The 8,821-nt window shown below is 44.9% G+C and overlaps 1 protein-coding gene across 1 annotated transcript; it reads right to left on the bottom strand.

Moving 5' to 3' along the window:
- Positions 1 to 1,899: 1,899 nt before the first annotated feature.
- Positions 1,900 to 3,857, bottom strand: LOC135113314 (cuticle protein 8-like). The gene is made up of 3 exons (XM_064028533.1): positions 3,817 to 3,857; positions 3,288 to 3,434; positions 1,900 to 2,280 (listed from the first exon to the last, which is right to left on the bottom strand). Exons 1-3 carry the CDS (start codon positions 3,826 to 3,828, stop codon positions 1,990 to 1,992), a joined length of 450 nt encoding a protein of 149 aa, XP_063884603.1. The 5' UTR covers positions 3,829 to 3,857; the 3' UTR covers positions 1,900 to 1,989.
- Between the last annotated feature and the right edge of the window lie 4,964 nt (positions 3,858 to 8,821).

Raw genomic sequence — 8,821 nt, 5'->3', positions numbered from 1 at the left:
ATGAAGATGTGAAGGGAAGTCACGAGGAATGTAAGGAAGGAGGTGGGATAAATAGGATGAACTTGGAGGGAGAGAAAGGACCAGGAATAAATCCACGTGGCGTGGTGTTGAGAGGTCGTGTCGAGGCCAGAATGTTCCACTTTTGTTTTTAGAAAGTGACACGACTTTTGTGAGAAATTGAATGCATTTTCTTCGGGCACTTGAAGTTTTCTGTCGCATCATCATCATTATCATCATCATCATCATCATCATTATCATCTTCATCGTCATCATCATCATCATTATCATCATCATCATCATCATCATCATCATCATCATCATCATCACCATGACCATTATCTTCTAACACTACCTGGCTTAACAAAGGCTTCCTTCAAACTTACCTGGTTATCTCTCTGGTCTCCATCTGTTCCACGCCACCCTATCAAAACTCATCTCTTTATCAGCTCCCCGTCTCCCCTTTCTGCTTTTACCGTCTCCAGGTTGTCAGACCTTTACTCCAACCGTCCATCTGTTATCTGTCTGGCGCGTCATGTGTCCTGCCCTTGTCCACTCTTCTCTTTGACTTGTACAGTTAATGTCTTCAATTTTGGTCTGCTCTCATACTGATGATGTTCTCTTTTCATCTTTTATTTTTGTGATAGGCATTGTTTATTTTTTTCTTTTGTATTCTTTGAGGGAAGCTGGAGGTTTCATTACGCGAAGACTCATGTGACTCTTGGTTTCTGACTCAAATGTTAAAACTGAATATCTGTCTTTCTCTGTACTGATGGTGATATTTTGACAACACTATTAACAGTGGGAGATTTTGTCACTTCGGCCAGCAGTTATTCACTTATTTATATTTCTTCCGATCTCTATGTCCAAACAGCCTCGCCCATAGACTCCTCGTGTTTCCTTTGCCCTGCTTCACATTGCCCAACAACGCTGCGCTGTTGTGCGGTTCCAGACAACTTTTTTCCCTTCCTGTGTGTAACTGTAACTCACTCCCCCTGTCATCCCATTCCTTCAGTTATATTATCTGACTCGCTCTCGTGGTGTTTTGAATGAATGAATGAAATACGAATCTACACGATTGGTCCAGCCTTTGCCACCTCGCTGTGCCCTCCCAGCCCTTCGTCCCTACTTTGCAGTGCCCTTTCCAACACCTCGCCCTTACCTCGCAGTGCCCCTTGCAGTCCCATGCCTGTATCCCTCACTGACTCTTCAAGCCCGTCGCCCCATTCCTGCAGTGCCCCTGCCAGCCCTTCTCTCCTACCTCGCAGTGCCTCTACCAGTGCCTCTCCCTTACCTCACACTGTCTTCGACAATGGACCTAGACGGCTTGTCATTGCAGGTTCCAGACTTGCTGCCACTGTTTCTTGGTGTTTTTCATATGGTCCTCTTCATTGTTATTTTGGCATAATTCTTCTCGTCTTTCATTTATTCTCCTTATGAAAACATAATTTTGTTTAATACAATGCTGGTCGAGGCACTAACGTTGGTATAGTGTAGTTTAATCCCTACTTTAATTTTCGGCTTGAAAATTTCAATATACACATTTCCTTCAAGATACTTGATGGTGTTTTCTGTTTATAGTGTCATGTTTACAAACAAGAGGTCGGACTGAATGAAGCCCTTTTCTGTTCTTTTTCTGTTCTTCCACTCATAGTTCATTACGAGGAACAAACAGCTAAACACACAAATCCTCGTTCTAGATCGTCTCGCTCCTGGTATCTGTTGTCATGCATTTCAGGAAACATGTGACGACCCGATGGGACGGCACAGGTTGGTGCGATTGGGCGGAACGTGGCGAGGCTTTTGGCAGGATGCGAGGTGGAGGGTTGGTGGGGAGCTGGGAAGGGAATGTATGGAGAGTTTGGTAGGGAATTTGAAGTGTAGGGTGAAGGAAGGAGAGTGTTTTATCGCAATCGTTTATTGCTTTGTACGTACTGGTATAATGGAGTATTTACAAAGACAGAAAGACTTGGCCGTCACGAGGGTGGAGCATTACGCGTAGGACGGGCGGGGCTGCCGGTAGGACGGGGCGGGGGCCTGGTAGGAAGGTGCGGAGCCGTAGCCCTGCTGTGTTGGGTACTGTGCCTCTCCCTGGTAGTTGACCTGGGCCACGAAGCCTGAGTCGCCGTTGACAGTGTAGGTGACCTCCTGCAGGCGGCCGTCGGGCAGCTGCACGTAGTAGGATCCCTGGGTGTTGTAGCCGTCGCGGGTCTCCTGGTGGCCGTAGTCGTTGCTGGAATAGTCGTCCTTGACGTTCCAGCTGAAGTCATACTTAGGGGGACTCTGTGAATGGGGAGGGAGGAACGGTGAATGAGTGAGTGTTTTTATTTTATTTATTTTTTTTTATGTAGGAAGGACACTGGCCAAGGGCAACAAAAATCTAATAAAAAAATGCCCACTGAAATGGCAGTCCCATGAAAGGGTCAAAGCAGTGGTCAAAAATTGATGAATAAGTTTCTTGAAACCTCCCTCTTGAAGGAATTCAAGTCATAGGACGGTGGAAATACAGAAGCAGACAGGGAGTTCCAGAGTTTACCAGAGAAGGGGATGAATGATTGAGAATATTGGTTAACTCTTGCGTTAGAGAGGTGGACAGAATAGGGGTGAGAGAAAGAAGAAAGTCTTGTGCAACGAGGCCGCGGAAGGAAAGGAGGTATGCAGTTAGCAAGATCAGAAGAGCAGTTAGCATGAAAATAGCGGTAAAAGACAGCTAGATATGCAACATTGCGGCGGTAAGAGAGAGGCTGAAGACAGTCAGTTAGAGGAGAGGAGTTGATGAGACGAAAAGTTTTTGATTCCACCCTGTCTAGAAGAGCAGTATGAGTGGAACCTCCCCAGACGTGTGAAGCATACTCCATACATGGACGGATAAGGCCCTTGTACAGAGTTAGCAGCTGGGGAGGTGAGAAAAACTGGCGGAGACGTCTCAGAACACCTAACTTCATAGAAGCTGTTTTAGCTAGAGATGAGATGTGAAGTTTCCAGTTCAGATTATAAGTAAAGGACAGACCAAGGAAGTTCAGTGTAGAAGAGGGGGACAGTTGAATGTCATTGAAGAAGAGGGGATAGTTGTCTGGAAGGTTGTGTCGAGTTGATAGATGGAGGAATTGAGTTTTTGAGGCATTGAACGATACCAAGTTTGTGTGTGTGTGTGTGTGTGTGTGTGTGTGTGTGTGTGTGTGTGTGTGTGTGTGTGTGTGTGTGTTTTATGTGTGTGTGTGTGTGTGTGTGTGTGTGTGTGTGTGTGTGTGTGTGTGTCTGATTTCAGTGCATGCGTATAAGGGACTCACCACTGGCTCGGGTGCATTGTAGGATGGCGCGGGGGCGTTATAGGATGGGGTGCGGGCGCTGTAGATGGGGGCAGGAGAGGGAGGAAGCGGCCTATAGGAAGTCGTGTCGGCGAGGGCGACTGCCACGAGGGCGGGCAGGAGGACGAGCTGGTGGAGGAAGAGGACTCACTGTGGTTGGGAGGATGCGTTGGGAGGCGTTGTTGGCGTGTGTGGCAGTATTGCCATGTGTTGTATTGGCCGTTGGGGGCAGTGTGTGTGGGGCGTTGGGGGCAGTGTGTGTGTGAGGCATGGGGACGTTTGTTGTGGTGTTGTTGGTGCGTTGTGGCGTGGTCGTGGGAGTGGCTGTGAGGAAGTTTGTTGTGGTGGTGTTGGGCCGCTGGGGCTTGGTATTGATGGAGGTGTGTTGGGATGTTGTGGAGTGCATGTTTGAGTGTTAGAGGCAGCTTTTGTTCTGGAGTATTGGGTGTGGGACGTGTGGAGTGTTGGGTGCATTAGGTGCTGTGTGTGCACGCCAGGAAGGAGGAAATACCTTGAGGGCCATATCGGTGAATGAGGTGCGTCGGAGACTGGTGGCTGCTTTGCCATTCGGCCCGCTTATATAGTGGTGGCTGCGGGGGCGTGGCGTTGACGTCACGAGGACAGAGGAGAACGTTGGTAGGAGAGGACTTATTTTTGAGGCAGAGAAGAAAGCACAGAGGAGGTAACAGTGTCAGGGTGAGATAGGAGGAAAAAAGGAACAGAGACAGATGCAGGAAGTGACCCTGCCTGTACTTAATTAAAATTTGGACAGCTTGCAGCGCTGCTTTCACATTCCTCCTCCTCCTCCTCCTCCTCCTCCTCCTCCTCCTCCTCCTCCTCCTCCTCCTCCTCCTCCTCCTCCTCCTCCTCCTCCTACTACTACTACTACTACTACTACTACTACTACTACTACAACAACAACAACAACAAGAACAACAACAACAACAACAACAACAACAACAACAACAACAACAACAACTACTACTACTACTACTACTACTACTACTACTACTACTACTACTACTACTACTACTACTACTACTGCTACTTCCAGTACTACTGCTGCTACTACTACTACTACTACTACTACTACTACTACTACTACTACTACTACTACTACTACTACTATTACTACTACTACTACTACTACTACTACTACTACTACTACTACTACTCCTTTTCCTTCTCAAGATATCAAGATATCATCCAGGCTTTTTAAAGAAGGAAGTAATGAGCTCGTGAAACCGATTACGATTTTATTGAATAAAACTTTACTAGCGGGTAAAGTCCCCCACGAATAGAAACTAGGAAATGTCACGCCAATCGTTAAAAAAGGAAATAAATCTCTCTCAGCCAATTACAGACAGATCAGTCTAACTTTAGTAGTTTCCAAGCTTATGGAAACAATAATCATAGATAAAATTGTTAGATATTTAGAAGAAAATAAAATCATAAGGGACTCGCAACACGGTTTCAGAACCAAACGTTCCTGCTTTACGAACTTACTAGACTTCTTTTATGAAGTATTTAACTCGTATGACGAGACAAAAGCTGTTGATATTATCTACCTCGATTTCCAGAAAGCTTTCGACACTGTTCTCCATAAGAGACTCATCAGTAAAGTAAAAGCTCACGGCATTGCCAGAAACACCCTGAAATGGCTGAGAGACTGGCTCTTTGATAGAAAACTGTGTTGTGATAAATGGAAAAGAGTCAGATTGGCATAAGGTAAATAGCGGCGTTCCTCAAGGCTCTGTATTAGGACCAGTACTTTTTATAATATACATTAATGATACTGATGAAGAGATAAATTGCAAAATAGATAAATTTGCAGACGACACCAAAATAAAACGTAGAGTAACGTCAGTGTCACAATGGCAGGAACTGCAGTGTGACCTCAATTAACTAACAAGCTGGGCAGAAAAATGGCAGATGAGATGTAATATAGAAAAGTGTAAAATTCTACATATTGGAAGCAACAATGTTCAGGCGAGATATGTAATGAATAACATGCCACTGTCAAGCAATGATAAAGAAAAAAATCTTGGTGTCGTTGTGTCAAAAGACCTAAAGCCGAATCAACACTTCACAGAAACAGTAAAGACGGCAAATAAATTAGTAGGATTCATAGGAAGAACCCTTGAATTTAAATCAGAAAAGATTATACTTGCCTTATACAACTCACTGATGCGTCCTCATCTAGAATACTGTGTACAGTTCTGGTCACCATACTACAAAAAAGACACTGAAAAACTAGAAAAGATACAGCGCAGAGTCAGAAAGATGATTCCAGGATTGCTTAATAAGCCGTATGAGGAACGACTGGAAGAACTAATCCTATTTAGTTTAACAAAGCGCAGGATAAGACGAGACTTAATTGAAGTGTTCAAAATTTATAAAGGATATAGTAACATTGATGCACATAAATATTATACCATTGATCATTCTCACCTAACAAGAAATAATGGATTAAAGATTGTACCCAAACGTTTTAAATTCCACGAGGCCAAACATTTTTTCTTTAATCGTACAGTAAATATATGAAATAATCTTCCTGCAGAAATCGTAAAGAGCAATTCTGTTGAATCATTAAAAAAAAAATAAAACAGAAATATTTAAAAGCAAATTCCTAACAAGCTCTCTTCTTGTCCGAATAATTATTTTGCAGCACCAGTTTTATTATAAATTGTATTAACTTTCAGATAGGCGTATAGAGTTCACCATAGCGTGAATAGTAAAACTTCCCTTCAACCTTTCCTATGAAAATTCCATGTCAGTTTTTCCATACTGCATGGTACTTTTTCCCAATTATTTCCATGGCAGCGCAAGCTGGAGGGAGTGGTGGGTGGGGAGGAGCCTTCTGCTATGTTGTCCTGTCTCTCTTCCCTGTAGCTAGTTAGAAATAGTTACCAAACAGCCTTGAAAGGACCAAAAGGTCTGTTGGTGTTTGGCTTTTCTTTGTATTCCTTTGTATTCCTCCTCCTCCTCTTCCTCCTCCTCTTTCACCTTAGTGGAGAGGCAAGGTCTATAAATGGTCATGGAGGAAAGGTGTCCTCACAGCATGACTGAAGAAGAGACGCAGGCATGAGTGCGGCCATGAGACAAGGACAGCAAGTTCTCCTTCCTCCGCACTTGAGCAAATTTGGAGAGAGAACGGCGCGGCACTCCTATTCCTTCTCCTCCTTGTATTCCTTCTTCGACGTTGTGATTTGTCGTTGTCGTCATCTTTATATATTGGTCGTTGTTATTGTTGTCGTGTTCGTCGTTAATGTTGATGTCGTCGTCATCGTTTTCATTGTATTTGTAGTTGTTGTTTTTTTCATTGTCGTGATCGGTTTCATCGTCGTTTTCGTTGTGGTTGTCATCATTGTGGTGGTCATTGTTGTTGTCATCGATGTTGTCATTACCGTTATTGTTGTCGCCGTCATCGTTGTCGTCGTGTTCGCTGTTTTCTTTCTCGTTGTCATTGTCGTTGTGGAAATTCAGTCTTTCAAATAAGTGATCTCCCGACTCTTTTTTTTTGTTCCTCAACACCGACCTGCCCTAACCCTGGTTGCCTTCGCTACACCATCCCGCCAGTCTCCTGCAGCCACGTTTGTACTGTACCAACACACTCACTCATGTCAGTCAGTCCCTTGAGCCGCGTGATCCTGTTGGTGGGTTGCCTTGAATGAATTAGATAATCAGTCATTCGGCCACTCCACTTTTCCTGTGTCCAGTAACATCCTTAAAGGTGATTTTCTACCAGCCGATAATTCGGCCATCCTTCGCCACTTTGCAGTCTTTCTTCCCAACACTCGACCCTTTTCTGCAGCTCTCTTCTGTGTGTGTCACCTCAGCCTCTTGTTCATAGTTTCTGTTTCGCTGTTGTAGATTCTCGTCTTCTGGTTCTTATCCTCGTCATTTTCGGTGCTGTCCTTGTGCTTGTCGTCGCTGTCGTCCTCATCGTCGTCGTCTTTATTTTCTTCCTCCTCTTCCTCCTCCTCCTCCTTCTCCTACGCATTACGCGTAGGACGGGCGGGGCTGCTGATAGGACGGAGAGGGGCCCTGATTGGAAGGGACTGGGACCTGGTATGACGGTGGTGTGTGGTGGGGTGCATTTATGGGTGTGGAAGGCAGCTTGTATTGTGGAGAGTTGGGTGCGCCACGTGTGGAGTATTGGGTACACGAGGTGCAGTGGGTGCACGCCAGGAGGGAGGGTGTACCTTGAGGGCCATGTCGGGGGGCTGAGGTGCGTTGAGGAGTGGTGGTTTCTCTACCTCTCGGCCCGCTTATATAGTGGCGGAATGGAATGGAAGGAATGGGCACTGATTTTAGAGGCCGAGAATGAGGTTAGGAGATGAAGATGTGAAGGGAAGTCACGAGGAATGTAAGGAAGGAGGTGGGATAAATAGGATGAACTTGGAGGGAGAGAAAGGACCAGGAATAAATCCACGTGGCGTGGTGTTGAGAGGTCGTGTCGAGGCCAGAATGTTCCACTTTTGTTTTTAGAAAGTGACACGACTTTTGTGAGAAATTGAATGCATTTTCTTCGGGCACTTGAAGTTTTCTGTCGCATCATCATCATTATCATCATCATCATCATCATCATTATCATCTTCATCGTCATCATCATCATCATTATCATCATCATCATCATCATCATCATCATCATCATCATCATCATGACCATTATCTTCTAACATTACCTGGCTTAACAAAGGCTTCCTTCAAACTTACCTGGTTATCTCTCTGGTCTCCATCTGTTCCACGCCACCCTATCAAAACTCATCTCTTTATCAGCTCCCCGTCTCCCCTTTCTGCTTTTACCGTCTCCAGGTTGTTAGTCCCTTACTCCAACCGTCCATCTGTTATCTGTCTGGCGCGTCATGTGTCCTGCCCTTGTCCACTCTTCTCTTTGACTTGTACAGTTAATGTCTTCAATTTTGGTCTGCTCTCATACTGATGATGTTCTCTTTTCATCTTTTATTTTTGTGATAAGCATTGTTTATTTTTTTCTTTTGTATTCTTTGAGGGAAGCTGGAAGTTTCATTACGCGAAGACTCATGTGACTCTTGGTTTCTGACTCAAATGTTGAAACTGAATATCTGTCTTTCTCTGTACTGATGGTGATATTTTGACAACACTATTAACAGTGGGAGATTTTGTCACTTCGGCCAGCAGTTATTCACTTATTTATATTTCTTCCGATCTCTATGTCCAAACAGCCTCGCCCATAGGCTCCTCGTGTTTCCTTTGCCCTGCTTCACACTGCCCAACAACGCTGCGCTGTTGTGCGGTTCCAGACAACTTTTTTCCCTTCCTGTGTGTAACTGTAACTCACTTCCCCTGTCATCCCATTCCTTCAGTTATATTATCTGACTCGCTCTCGTGGTGTTTTGAATGAATGAATGAAATACGAATGTACACGATTGGTCCAGCCTTTGCCACCTCGCTGTGCCCTCCCAGCCCTTCGTCCCTACTTTGCAGTGCCCTTTCCAACACCTCGCCCTTACCTCGCAGTGCCCCTTGCAGTC

The sequence above is a fragment of the Scylla paramamosain genome, chromosome 25 (assembly GCF_035594125.1).
Source record: "Scylla paramamosain isolate STU-SP2022 chromosome 25, ASM3559412v1, whole genome shotgun sequence".
In the NCBI taxonomy this organism is placed as follows: Eukaryota; Metazoa; Arthropoda; class Malacostraca; order Decapoda; family Portunidae; genus Scylla; species Scylla paramamosain.
The sequence above is the reverse complement of the archived record's forward strand: the minus strand, read 5'-3'. Positions and strand labels throughout refer to the sequence as shown.

What these genes read in the sequence shown, in the direction of transcription:
- LOC135113314 (XM_064028533.1), bottom strand. An exon ending in ACAATGCACCCGAGCCAGTG is followed by an intron (nt 2,281 to 3,287) that starts GTGAGTCCCTTA and finishes CCCCATTCACAG; the next exon opens with AGTCCCCCTAAGTATGACTT.